At 32.5% G+C, this 14,150-nt stretch overlaps 1 protein-coding gene and 1 non-coding gene across 2 annotated transcripts; both read right to left on the reverse strand.

Moving 5' to 3' along the window:
- Window positions 1-913: 913 nt before the first annotated feature.
- On the reverse strand, window positions 914-5,193 carry LOC107919314 (YTH domain-containing protein ECT3). The gene is made up of 7 exons (XM_041109739.1): window positions 4,876-5,193; window positions 4,221-4,297; window positions 3,069-3,629; window positions 2,333-2,908; window positions 2,034-2,246; window positions 1,616-1,762; window positions 914-1,506 (listed from the first exon to the last, which is right to left on the reverse strand). The coding sequence occupies exons 1-7, from the start codon at window positions 4,889-4,891 to the stop codon at window positions 1,276-1,278; spliced, it is 1,821 nt and encodes a 606-aa protein (XP_040965673.1). The 5' UTR covers window positions 4,892-5,193; the 3' UTR covers window positions 914-1,275.
- A 2,722-nt stretch (window positions 5,194-7,915) lies between these two features.
- LOC121225876 (small nucleolar RNA R71) lies at window positions 7,916-8,022 on the reverse strand. The gene has a single exon (XR_005923780.1). It is a non-coding gene; the product is annotated as a small nucleolar RNA R71 (small nucleolar RNA).
- Window positions 8,023-14,150: the final 6,128 nt, after the last annotated feature.

Consider the following 14,150-nt stretch of genomic DNA (forward strand, 5'->3'; position numbering starts at 1 on the left):
ATGCTCGATTCTTTTGTTGATTTTTGCTCATAGCTTTGGACCATCCAAGGCTGATTTCATTATCATATTAATTGCTTGCAATCACTCCAGGTATGTCGTACTTGAGTTGTAACAAAGTAAATTGTCAACGTGTTATAATGTTCTATTGATGTTGAGACTAAAACCTTTGTTGTGTTAATGATGCTTGTCCACCATCTACGACGAGTGTTTGCTATTTTTTTCTTTTTGAATTGTATAGTTTCATTCATTAAATGAATTAATGAATTTACCTTTCAAAAAAATAAAAATAAAAACCGATGATGTCAGCTTCTATTAAAAGCACCATTCTAACACATACAGAATATATTTCTACATAATAAGTTGAAACATATATTTTAATAAAAAAATCAATCTCACTATTTTAACAAGAATAATTAAAGGTATCAACTATTCGACTAACTAATAATATTATGTAGAGGAACCAAATAATGTCAAATTAAATTATAAATACTAAATCCTAAATTTAAACATAGTATAAAGATTTTAACCATAATTTGACCTAAAACAATTAATTCCAAATACAATACTTAGTCATTTGATTTAATAAAAAAATCTTATACGTATTTTAAAAAATAAATTATTTTTAATTTATCTGCGAGCGAGGATAGTAAACTAGTTATTGTTGAGACTTGGGTTTATACTTCTCTAGCATAAATTAGAATGTGCTTATTCACTCCATTCTCATCTGCTTTAAGGGTGACCTCGCCTCTCATGAATATCGTGATTCCTTTTATTTTAATCTGAAACCGGAGATTTTAAGTAAACAATTGTGTATTTTATATTTTAAGAAATACATGATATTTATATTGAACAGTCAGATTCTGCCCCACCCTCCTAACTTGTTCAATTCTCTAAATTATTGGTTTTACATCCGTCACATAACCACATAATTTATACATGAAAATCATTCGTGTACAAAAACACAAGCAGACCACCTTCTAAGAGTAATCATATGAGCATGATCTTCCAAATTGTCGTAATCAAATACCAAACAGGACTAGCTTCTTTCTCATTGCCTTTTCTTTCTTTCTTCTTCTTCAACTCTTTCTCATTAATAGAAACAAAGGAAACAGATTAAAATCACAAACAAAATGAAAAAATCTCAATCGAGATTGTCTCACGATGCAAAGCTTAATTGCTACGAGTAAAGGCTGATCGGTAGATATGAATTAGCTAAGCTTGTTAATAATAACCATCCCAAAACTACAATTCTATTCTATAATCTAAGAAGCCAAATTAGCAAGCATTCCCTACACTAACTGCTTTTGCGGGGTTGTCGTCTTCAGTTGCAGCAACCGATCCATTCTCTTCTACGGGTTTCATATTTCCATTCTCACCTTTCGATGCAACAGTTGGTTCTTCTATCAAAGCTGCCTCTACGGATTTTTCCAAAGTCTCATTTGCTATTGCTGCACTTTTTTTGTTATCAGTTACAACATCTTTAGGCTCCCCACTTGAAACCTGGATCTGAAGAATATAAAGTAACTAATATTTCAGCAGTTTATGCAAAGCCAAACAAAAATGGACAAAAAGCAAGTTAAAAGCGGCACAAGATTCAACCAAGGGTTACAAATACCTGTTTTTGTGACAGCTGATGCTTAGTCTTTTTTTCTTGTATTATCTTTTGACGAGCCTCGTAGAATTCAAAATCGTCGAGAATGCATGTCTTAGTGGAATGATCCTTAAATATTTTGAGAATTTGAACCCCCTGCTCAAAATTTACCTATAGCAGCCACAGACCATTTCACAATAAGAAGGACGAAAAGAATCACGAAAAGGAGAAATATATAACCTATGCTGCTCTGCCCTCAACTACCAGTGCCTAACACCCGTATCTGGCACATATCAGGGTATGGACATGGGAGCATGATTCTCTGAATATATAAAATAACTTAGAAAATTGACCCATTTTGAGTATATACCCATACCCGACATTCATACCGAAACCGAGTAATATGGTAAATCATATGCACACAAATATACACAGAAAATACCTCTTGGGTGTCCCTACTATTAGTAACAGGCTTGTTCTCATTGTTCTCAAGTGTTATGTGCCTCAATGAAGTGTTCGGCACATCCTTAATGATGTGCCACTTCACAGGGAAGCAACCGGTCCACTTGTCTTGTTGCCAATATTCTACAGTTTTGTTAAAATCAACAGGGCCCACCATCTCTGCTAATCCGACAAATTGTCCACTGGTATTAACCTGGAAACAAATCAAGCTTTAGAAAAATTCAAGTAAATCACGTACTGACTAAATCAAAACAGAGGATAAATGGTAATCATACTCACCGAGAACAATAAAAACACGGGACAGCTATCAGGCTTCCCCTTGGTCTCGTGAAATGCTGCATCAAGTTTCTTGTTGCCAGTAGATGTACTGGCCCACACATTGTATTTGATACTTTTGTGGACATCATCCTCACTATAGGATTTAATGATAAAGAACTTCGCATCTGAATAGCTCTCAGGAAAATCTTCTTTATTATATTGCTCGATATCTGGAACAAGAGAAACGTTGTTCTCCTTGTCGCTCTCTGTCAGTGGAAGGTTCGGTTCTTTGACAGCTAGTGTTGGAGCTTCGACACCATCCTGACTCCTATATCCTTTCACTCTAGGTCCTTTGTTCAGCTCATTTAAACCATTCATACTTTCTTTTCCATAACCACGACCCTTAGATTTGATGTTGTTACCAACAGGATACCACCCTAGTCCTTTCTTCCAGGCATCATAACCATATGATCCAAAACCAGAACCACCTCTAATGGCATTACCATAGTGATCATAGGTCATGTTGCTAGGGTACATGTGGTTCATGTATCCATATGCTTGGGCCACACCTGATGATGGCCTTGCATTGTGCAAATTCTGCATTCAGATCACTCAAACAATTAGGCCAATTGACAATGACATAATTGAGACTCTAAAATCTTTTATATATCTAGTATATACAATCTACTTAAGCAGTGCATGTGTCCAGACTCCAGACTAGAATTCGGATCTAAGTAATGAAGCAGTTTGAACATACCATAACATGAGGGAAATGGTGAAGGTTCTGATTCCTGCCCGATGAAGCGTTGTTCATATATGAGGAGAATCCACCATGTGCAGCATGTTTTGATTGCCCATTAGAAGACATCGACATATCTAACCATGGAATTGTTGACTGAATCCCATCATAGCTAAAGCCTAGGGATAGATTACCTGTTGCCAAGCCTCCTCTTTTGTAGGAAGCATTCGGATTTAATGAGGAGCTTTTGAAAGTTGATCTCAATGAACCTGATCCGCTATTACCACTCAAGCCCCCACCATTTGTGATAGTACTTGTATTTCCCTTATTTGTTTCAATGGATAAGGAAGCTTGATCACCTACGCCAGAAGTTGAAACCTCAACTTGAGAAACATTGGCTTGACTAGTTTGAGGCAGTGGCTGGTAATAAGGACTTGGATAGTGGTATTCTTGCAGAGCATGAAGTTGACCGTCATGTCCCATAGCAGGAAGAGGTGAACTGGGCATAGAATACGCCCCATATGGCATATAACCGTAAGTCTGCTGGTACACGTACGAGCCATTATCACCATAAAGATCCTGCCCATAAACATTAAGCTTATCAAATACGATACTCGGCCTAATCAATCAACAAAAAATTAGTCACGTTAAACAAACTCCATAACATCTAAATGTTATAATCAAACCATCATACATTGATAATCACTGCAACATATATTCATTAATCTCTCAATGAATTATGAATTATTCTCATCACCACTTATCAAACATTATAATCTTTGAGTTAATGGCATGCAGTAGGATTTACTTTACTCCAACTCTTCATTTTAATTGAGGTATCCATGGCCGAATCTAGACCAGAAAATAGAGATATGACATTCTAAAGATCCTCCAAATACATGGAAAACTTAAAAGAAAATTGACCACACCCTTGCCAGAAACATACCCATATTGAACGCTGACATCCAAATCCGAGTAACTTAGGATAACAGCAAACATCTTTACCCACACAAAGAGGACAATAACTAGTGTATACAGGTAACCAAGAAACCAACTTCAATTAAGAGGCTTGAATTGCACAGAATAAAAAAAATGAATAACCAACTAAATAAAAACTAGTACTTTTATCAACAAGGATAAGAAATAAGCATCTCACAATATAGGCATTACCTTCTTTACGGTATCGGGAACTTTTGCAGTCACGGCTTGTGAATCTAGAGACAATTTCCCTAGTGAATCTGCAAGTTCTGTGATTATAAATGTAAAGGATAAGAACAAAACCGAGAATTTAAAAATTGGACTTCACAACTTCTCAGATATATCAAGAGCACGTCACTTAAAGCAACAAAGATCCAGATTTTAAGCTAACAATATCATATAAACAATCCAATAATTGTATATTAATCTACAAATAGCATCATCAAAGATTAAACACATCATTCATAAGCTTCCAAATCCCTCAAACCTAAGCATAAACCAACTAAAAGACCTTTCTAGTAAAAACTAGTAAGCCCCATCTAGAAAATTACATACAAACCTCAACAGCAAAGATCCAAAGATAAAATACATTCAAATTCGTGACTTCAAGAATCAACCAAATCTAAATCCCCAAAAAGAACTAGTAGAAACCAATAGGAAAAGACAAAACTTTTGAATAAACCCCACTAAAACTCATACAAAAAATCAAATACCTCCTCAAAACAAGGAAATCCTTAAAACTAAAAAGGAAAATACTAAGAAGCAATAAACAAAGAGAAACAGGGATAGTTATCCAGAAATCTACGAAAACAAAACATGCCCAGGGGAGCAAAGTTAGAAAGGATACGATCAGAGTTGGCCATGATCAAAATCAAGGGTGAAGATTTAGAGAGAGAAGGAGAAGAAAAACCCTAGACTTGTAAACACTAGGAAAGTTGGGGAAAGAAAATAAGGAAGGCGTGGAGAAGGGGTAGCCGCCAAAAACCCAAGAGCTTTGGGAGAGTGGAGGGTTTAAGAGTAGACTAAACAATGTTATATTTTATTGCACTAAAATATGACACCTATTTTATGGCCTCTTTCTGAGACTAGATTTTTTTGGCTTTAATTACTCAAATAGACAAACAATGATTCAAATGCCTCCATGTCTCCACATCCAGATCAGGATATTTCGTTTCTTTTCATTTTTCTAATTTTGTAATATTAATTCGTTTGATGATGGGCCTTTTTTCTTCCTATGAAACATTGTCTGCTTTTAATTTAGTGGGTTTGGTTTTAAATTGGGCCAGGGCCTTAGTTCACATAAAACAAACATCTTTTTAAAAAAATAATAAAAAGAATCCTAATATATACCTTATTATTTATCAAACAAGCTTTAATTTTGACCCTTTGTTTATAAGAATAAAAAGATGTAGGTTATGAATTCAGAATTTAAGTCAATACAAGATTTAAATATAAGTTCTTTTATTACTTTATTTGTGCTTTAGTAGACAAATTTTGATAGTTTTTTTTTATATTTTACAGAAGACAATAAGAATGAAAACCCAATAAGCTAAAGAGATAGGAAGGTTAAGGCCGGTGGTGGCCAATTCTACCTACTATTTGACTTCACGTTAAATTCAATTATCTTCGTATGATGCTTTGATCATCACCATGTGCTGCATCAAAGACTCAATATCACTAAGCATGGTGTCATTCTCTCATCTGTTCTTGATCTTCCATTTATATAATATTATCCCATTTCTTTCGTTCACTAAAGATTATAAAACTTAAAGACTTCTCTTTCTTTAAAATAGAGAAGACTTAACAACACCAAGTGAATTCTAGCTTGGAATTCGGTAAGAGCATATGTATCTTCATAACTTTAAGATATAGAGTTATTTTATTACTTTTAAGCTTATATTTCAATCAATATAAGAGTGGTTTAGAGTGTTTTTATAATTTTATTAATTATGTTTATGTTAAGTAGTTAAGCTTTCAAGCTCTTATTTTAATAATGTATTTCTGTCAAATTAAACACTAGAAATGTGAAATTTTATTTCTAAAGGTGGCTAACAAAACATTGGAAATGTAGAGAAAAGAAGATATCAAATTTCAACATCTGAAGCACCAATGTTGTAGCAAAACCTCAGCATCAAGCTTAACGGGAACAAATTGGAGACTTCACATATAAATAACGCCACATCAGTTTTTGGGCTTAAACCATCTCTTAATCAAGTGTTGATGATGACTAAGAATAAGAAAGAATAGGGCTATGCGAAAATGTAAAGGCTCAAACACTCCCAAGATGACAAAAATAAAATAGAAAGGGGAGTTGACCTAGCCTACAATCTTTTGGGGGATATAAATACCATACTTTTAGAACATAGAGAGGAAGTTTCCTGGTGCTTAAAGAAATCATCAATTTTCAGAAGAAAGCAAGTTGAAAAAAAAAAGAGAAAAGAAGAGGAAAAAAGAGAAGAATGAATTGAGGAGAACCATTTTATTTGGCTTAAAATCTCTACACTTTTCTCTTTGTCTTTTGTTTCTTTTCTTTTGCTATTTTGAATCATGGTTGAGTTTTTATTAATCATTTTTAATTTTGTGATTATGGGCTAAGCATTTGTTAGCTAGAATAATTATGAGACTCTAATATAGAATTATTGGTAATTTACTAAGGATGATTATTGCAATATGAGGTTTATTCATTCAAGTGTTATTCATGTTTAATACTTGCAATTGCTTGATCAACATCAGTGGGTAATTGAGTTAATTGCTAATTCTGAAAAGGTTGTGATTAATGGCTGTAAAACTTGAATGGTGCATGTTTAATTTCTTTGATTTTAAATGTGTAACGATATTGACATTTATTGTTACCGTGCATAATCTTGTAGGAATGGTGTTTGCAATTGTTTCTTGACATTAAATTGGCATAGACATATTTTAAATTAGTTTAAGGATTGAACATAGTGACTTTGAAAGAAGCCTATAAACTGTCGATTCCAGATTAATAAACTGTCATAATGCCGCAGCATTGTTGTAGCATCACTACTAGTAGTTGAATATTAGGGGGAAATAATTATTCTGGCTCTGCAATTCATTGTTATTAATTTGTGTTACTGTTTTTAAATTTCTTTGCATATTTCTTTGCATTCAATCAGATTTTTATTTACTTTTCAAGTTGCCATTTGTTAATTTTATAATTTATGTTTTAAAATCAGTCTATGTGGAGACGATAACTCTAGTATTTACTACTATATTACTTGATAGCAATTGTGTACACTTGCACATCATAAGAAAATTTGTGATAAGTTTTTTGCGCCATTTTCGAGGACTGATTTAGTCATTATTTGTGAAATTAATTATCTTGCAATTTGGTTTAAACTTCTTTTGTTCTTGCTTTATTAATTCTCATAATTATTCAGGTTATAATTGTTTATAAACAATGACCACGACCCTGAACTACTTCCTTTTGATCCTGAAATTAAGCATAATTTTAGAAGAAGAAGAGAATAAGTATCTTAAGGACAATTGTAGTAATGGATCCTCCACAACAAGTTCAAGGGGAGCATTTGTTAATAATGCTCAAATTCGGGTATTGTAAGACCCGAGATTGAGGCTCCACAATTCGAACTAAAGTCAGTAATGTTCCAAATGCTGCAAATTGTGGGTATGTTTAATGGGATGCCTACTGAAGATCCGCACCTTCATCTTTGCCTATTCATGGAAGTGAGTGGCTCTTTAAATTGGCCGGAGTTACAAAAGATTCCTTGAGATTGAAATTGTTTCCATACTCTTTAAGAGATAGAGCACGAGCATGGTTGAACTCTTTACCTTCAAATTTCGTAACTACATGGCAAAAGTTGGTTGAACATTTCTTGATGAAGTACTTTCCTCCTAGTAAGAATGCCAAGCTCCACAATGAAATTACCACCTTTTAGTAGCTTGATGAAGAATCTTTATATTAGGAAAGAGAGAGGTTCAAAGAGTTATTGTGAAAGTATCCCCATCATGGCATTCCTCACTGCATTCAAATGATGACTTTCTATAACGGTCTCAATGCTCATACTAGAATGGTGATAGATACAAATGAAGCTCTTCTTGCTAAGTCCTACAATGAAGCATATGAAATTCTTGAAAGGATCTCCAACAACAATTATCAGTGGTCAAATACTAAAGCACCTATCGAGAGAAGAATAGTTAGAGTTCATGAAGTAGACGCACTTACATCTTTGGGAAACCAAGTATCCTCTATGTCGACTAATCTCAGAAACATAAACATGAATTTATCAAATGGTAACTCGATAGGGCAGCCTTTAAATCAATTTGAGAATGTTTCTTGTGTGTATTATGTTAATGGCCATATCTTCAATAATTGTCTGTCGAATTCGACGTCTATTTATTACATGGGAAATCAAAATAAGAATGGGTCATATTTGAACTACTATAATCCTTCATGGAAGCGTCATCCAAATTTCTCATGGAGTAATTAAGGGGTTGGTCCTAGCAACTAATCTATGCCTTCTCGACCAAATTATCCACCCGAGTATTCTCAACAAGTTCAAAGACCTCAACAAGCAGAATCTTCTTGTACTCTTAAAAATTTGTTAAAGACTTACATGGCCAAGAATGATACATTTATCCAAAGCCAAGCAGAGACATTGAGAAATTTTGAAAATCAAGTTGGGCAGCTAGCTAATGAGATTAGAAATAGATCCTAGTGTGCTTTACCAAGTGACACAGAAAATTTGAGAAATGTTGGTAAGGAACATTGCAAAGATGTCACTTTGAGAAATAGAAAGACATCGAAGATAAAAAAAAAATTTGAAGCTAAGTGTGAACCCTCTACAATCCAATATAGTGAGAAAATTCAAGAAAATGTTGGAAATCCTAATATACTAAAATTTGCACCTGCTCCCAATGCTGAAGTATTGTCTTAGCAAAGCCATCCTGATAGATTAAAAATTTAGCAACCACCATTTCCTCAACGATTTTAAAAGCAAAAGAAAGATACTACATTTAAGAAATTTTTAGATGTGTTAAAATAGCTAGATATCAATATTCCACTTGTGGAAGCCCTTGAGCAAATGCCCAACTAAGTGAAATTTGTAAAGGATATTCTTTCTAAGAAGAGAAGGTTGGGGGAATTTGAAACCATGGCTCTAACTAAATAGTGCAACCCATTTTTTACCGTAAATATTATTAATTAATATTTATGAGTATATTAGAGAATTATATTGATTTTTGGTCCAGTAATTTTATTGAATTGATAGTTAATTAATGTACAAGGACTAAATCGTAAAAATCATAAAATTTAATCACTATAGACTTTTATTTGCTTAAGGACTTATTTAGTAATTAAATTAAGGTCTAAATAATAGTTAGACCATTTTTGAATTGTAAGTGGACACTTGGGGCATGTTTTAGCATTGTCTTATTAAAAATTAAAGTTAAAATAATGAAATTATAACATAAATAAAAGAAATAAAAGTGGAAAGAAAGAGAAAGGACCTTATTCTCATCTTCCCTCACTAATTCTTCACCATTGAAGGAAGGAATAAAATCTTTATAAAATCCTCCAATTCTCGACCTTGCATGGTGAGTGGTTCTAAGTCGTTTTTCATGAATTTTATGTTTTTGATATCATTGTAACTCGATTTAGCTAAATCGTGTTTTATTTTTCAAAGCCATTAAAGCTTTAAAATGTTTCCATTGATTATTTTTGAATTTTTTGGTGTTAATTTGTTAGTTTATAAGCTTAGAAATGAAAAAGGGGACTAATTTGTAAAGAGAGATTTGTTACTTTTGAATGTAAGGACTAAAGTGTAATTATTTCAAAATTAGCTTGAAATTTTTGTAAATATAGGTACTAGAGAGCTGTAGAGGAATGAGATTGAAATTAGATAGACAAACATGGATTAAATGTGAAAGACATGATTGTTTTGGTTTTAGGGACTAAATTGAATAAATGTAAAATTTTAGAGAATTTGTGAAAACTAAAATTAAAATTTCATGTGCATACAATAAGATGTTATAAGGTAATTGAAACTGATAAATTGAAATGAATTACCGTATAGATCAAGATTTGGACCAACGATAAATAATCGAGGAAAAAGGAAAATTGTAAATTTGTCGTCGACATTTCGCTTGTTGTTTTTATCTGGTAAGTTCATATGGTATAGTTGTATATGTCAATGTAATGTATGTGTTTAAATTATGTATTTATATACCTTGAATGTGATTTGAATTATATGTGAATTAGTACAAAAAGGTGAGAAATGAACTAAATTGTAAATAAATGATTTAATGTATTAAATGTGCCCGGATGAACGTAAGAAAGGATAGGATACAATTAGCATGCCAATAGGGTTATTTGCGCACTGTACGGGGATATGGTATGAGATGATACTAATGTACAAAGAATTCACTATTTAAACCAAAATCCAGCATTTGTTGCGAATTACGAGATTTGTCAATAAGGATTTTTCTAATTGTATACCTGAAGGAAGGTACCTATTAACTGTATATGTGATCAAACATGAATTGTGGTGAAACAATGGCTTAAATTTACAAATACAAGAGTAACGGTGTTTCGGTTGTATGGACCTTTGTAAAGAAAATGGGTAAAAACTTATGAAAGATCAAATTAAAATAGGTAAGTGGCGTATCGAAGATGTAGAAGGGTAAGTAATGAGTTGAGAGTAAGGCGTGATATCCATAGAGAATGAAAAATGAAATTTTGAGAAAAGCATTTGCTAGAAATATTTTGAAAGACCAGTATAATAAGAAAGTCATAATGATTCTTCAGTAACAATGTGCAAGAATTGTGCAGGTAAAATTCTTATGAGCTTACATGAGTTTATACATTTGTTTCAGTCTAATTATGAGTATGTGCCAGGAGGAATAATACCAAGATTATGCTAAAGAGTGCATATCGGGATATTATGTATATAGAGCAAGCTTAGCGGTGCATCCAAAGGCTAATTTGTATGAGAATTCCACACTTTGGGTGTCTGTATCAAATTAGGTTTTCCAATTAAATAACATTTTAATTTGATCACCTTGTGTTGTAGTTGTATTTACTTCTTGAACATGCTTTCGGATTCAAGTTAAAATTTTTATAATTAATTCATAGTTGATTGAAATTTGTATAAGTAGTTCAGGATTTGTTTGCATAAATATGGTAACACCCAAGATTTGGATCTAGTTAAACAGATCGGGTTTGGGCTGTTACACATTGAGCTTGAAAAAGCTCACATTCTTTATGAACAATTTACAGAAAAATAGCTTGATAAGAGGATGAGAAGTGAGCCTTCCTAGTGATCCAAAGTAAGGCAATGATTTGAGTATGTTTGATGTGTTTCCAACTTATTAAGGAAGGCAATGGGGAACTAATCTAAATGGTTTTAGTTTTTGAATTGTTAATGGTTTGTAAATGGACGTTATGGACTACCTAAATGGTTTTTGAAACTTTTAATATTGGTTTAGATGGATGTTTTTAATGGATAGTTTATGAAGGTATGTTGTTGGTTAAATTAGTAAGGTGTTGTGTCCTTGTTATTGGCTAACATGTAAAATGCAGGTGGTCTGGCTTTCTGAGCATTGAGGGAAGTCCAAAATGATCTTTTGGAATGTTTTGTACCACCTTATATACAAACTTGGTATATTGAGTAAATTAAATTGAGACTTTACAAAAGCATACTAGCATAGGTGTTTGACTTGGATGCTAAAGCATGTTAATGTATGATCTTATGTATTTGATCATGATTTTATGAGTATTATGTATGCTATATGACATGTTGGAATAGGGAAAATGGCATGAAATCACGAAAGAGTATGTGTATGAAAGTGTCAAAGTGTTATATTTAAGTGCTATAATTTTTCTGTAAATTTTCGATTTATTATCACGATTAGCCCTATAGGATATCGTGATACCGGGTCAATTTCGTGATGTGGGAATTGCATGGTTGCGACATGATGTTCAAATTGTTCTGGGCATATTTTGAAACTGTTGCAAATAAGTCCAAATTTTTACTCAATAAAATTGGAGGCCTTAAACACCACAAAATGCTTTGAGAATTTACATGACATGGATTTTAACATTGAAATTCACAATGTTAATTCTAGTTTCTTAAAATGGTTTATCTAGATATTTTATAAAATTTATGTTTTAGTCCTTAAATTTGGTTTTGAAATTAATTGAGTTTTAAATGTTGTTTTAAGCTAAAATTTTCACAAATGGTTTAAAATAGAATGCCCAAGACACTGAATGAACCAAATTTCATGAATTACGAGTTTTACTTTCGGTGATTAAAATGACGATTTTACCCTATTTATATTTTGCTATATTATGTTAGCCAAAACATGAATTAGGCTTGTTTGATTAAAATTACTTGTTTAAGCATGTTTCTAGTTGATGTGATGGTTGGTTTGTAGTGTGTTTGGATGACTGGTAAGGAGAGTCATGTAAGTGGCTAATGTGACGTTCTAGATTTAGGTCGACGCGTCTCGACCGAGTTTGGCATGCCACATTTGGTGATATCAGAGCCAGGTTTGCAAAAACAGGTTATGTAACAGCCCGTTTTTAGTAAAATCAGAATAGTAATTTTGGGACCACAAATCCAACATCAAAATAATTATTTTATTAATATTTTAATATCTACAGCATATTAGTAGTGTCATATAAAAATTTCGCGAAGAAAATTTATCGTTTGCATGCTTAATTTGATAAAAAAAGATTAAATTGCATAATATGCAAAATTTGAGTTCTATAAGTAAAAGATGTCAAATTGCTATGAAATTGGAAAATGAATGGCCTTAAATGGTAATTAGACCATTTTTTATTTAAGTGGACAAATATGGACATTAAATTAAGTGATTTGGATGTTAATTAATAAAGTTAAAAAGGTAAATTAATAAAAACAACTTAAATTAAAATAAAGTAAAAGAAATATATCATCTTTCTCCTTCTTCTTTAACCGAAAATAGGGCTTAAAAAAGCCATGACCAAGCTCAAACATTCGACCATCTCTCTCTTTGTGCATGTAAGTTCATTTTTGTCCCGTTTTTAATGATTTTTATGTTTTTGGAGTCGTAGATTAATCTAGCTAGCTCGAGACTAATTTGCAAAATTTAAATGTTTAGGGTTTTACCATGAATGTATATGTATTGTTTATGATGTTTGATGGAAGAAAATGAATGGTTGTTGTTAGATACACAACTTCTGATTATAGATTTTTGATGAATTTATCAATTAGGGATTAAATTGAAAAATAGAAAATATACATGGTGAAATTATGAAATAAATGAAATTTAGGGCTTGCTAGAGACTTATATGAAATTTGGCTATGGTGGGTTAATGGAAAATTTCATGACTTTTCATTTTATGAGCTAGGGATTAAATTGAAACGAAATCAAAATTATAGGGGCAAAAATGTAATTTTTCTAAAATATGAGTTTGGGTTGAATTGAATAGAATGAAGTTTGAATGAGTTAAATTTGATTATTTAGATCAAGAAAAGCATCGTATGGTTTTAGATCGGGGAAAGGAAAAAATGTCGAATTAGTTGATCGAATTTCTTCGATTGTGATTGAGGTAAGTTAGTACATTTAATTAAAGTATTAATACGCTTTAAATTAAATGCTATTATGTTGTATTATGATATTACTACTCTATAGAAATATCCAACGAAGTTTCGACTACTTTCAGATCCTATTTGATCCTTAGGAATATATAGGATACAAATGACATGTCATTAGGGGTTACCGAGTTTCAGGTGCTGGTCCTGAACGTCCTACTGGTGGCTGAGTTTTTGGCATGTATTGCAGTTACTTTATAGCTTGTGTAAGCAGTACCGTGTAGCTACGTTCCGACCAACAGCTTGTGTGAGCAGACCTATTTATGGCTCAAGAGAGAGCATCTATATGAGAAAAGAAAAAGAAATGGTTTTGACCATATGTTAGCACACAGTGTGTGAAATTCTTGCGTATTTGATGTTATTCTAGTGGTTTAACGGGTATACAAAGGGAAGGAAGGACAAATATTTCGATATTTAATGCTATGAAAACATGAAAAAGGTATAAGTTGATGATGTTTAAAATATGCCTAACTATGTTCATGAAAGTATGAATGCTTATATGTACATA

This window comes from Gossypium hirsutum, chromosome D13, assembly GCF_007990345.1.
Source record: "Gossypium hirsutum isolate 1008001.06 chromosome D13, Gossypium_hirsutum_v2.1, whole genome shotgun sequence".
Lineage (NCBI taxonomy): Eukaryota > Viridiplantae > Streptophyta > Magnoliopsida > Malvales > Malvaceae > Gossypium > Gossypium hirsutum.

Bases quoted from the DNA above. Each gene is read 5' to 3' on its own strand.
- LOC107919314 (XM_041109739.1), bottom strand. The intron at 3,630-4,220 runs GTAATGCCTATA...GTTTATGGGCAG, and splicing joins TTCCCGATACCGTAAAGAAG to GATCTTTATGGTGATAATGG. The intron at 1,763-2,033 runs GTATTTTCTGTG...TGGCTGCTATAG, and splicing joins ATAGTAGGGACACCCAAGAG to GTAAATTTTGAGCAGGGGGT.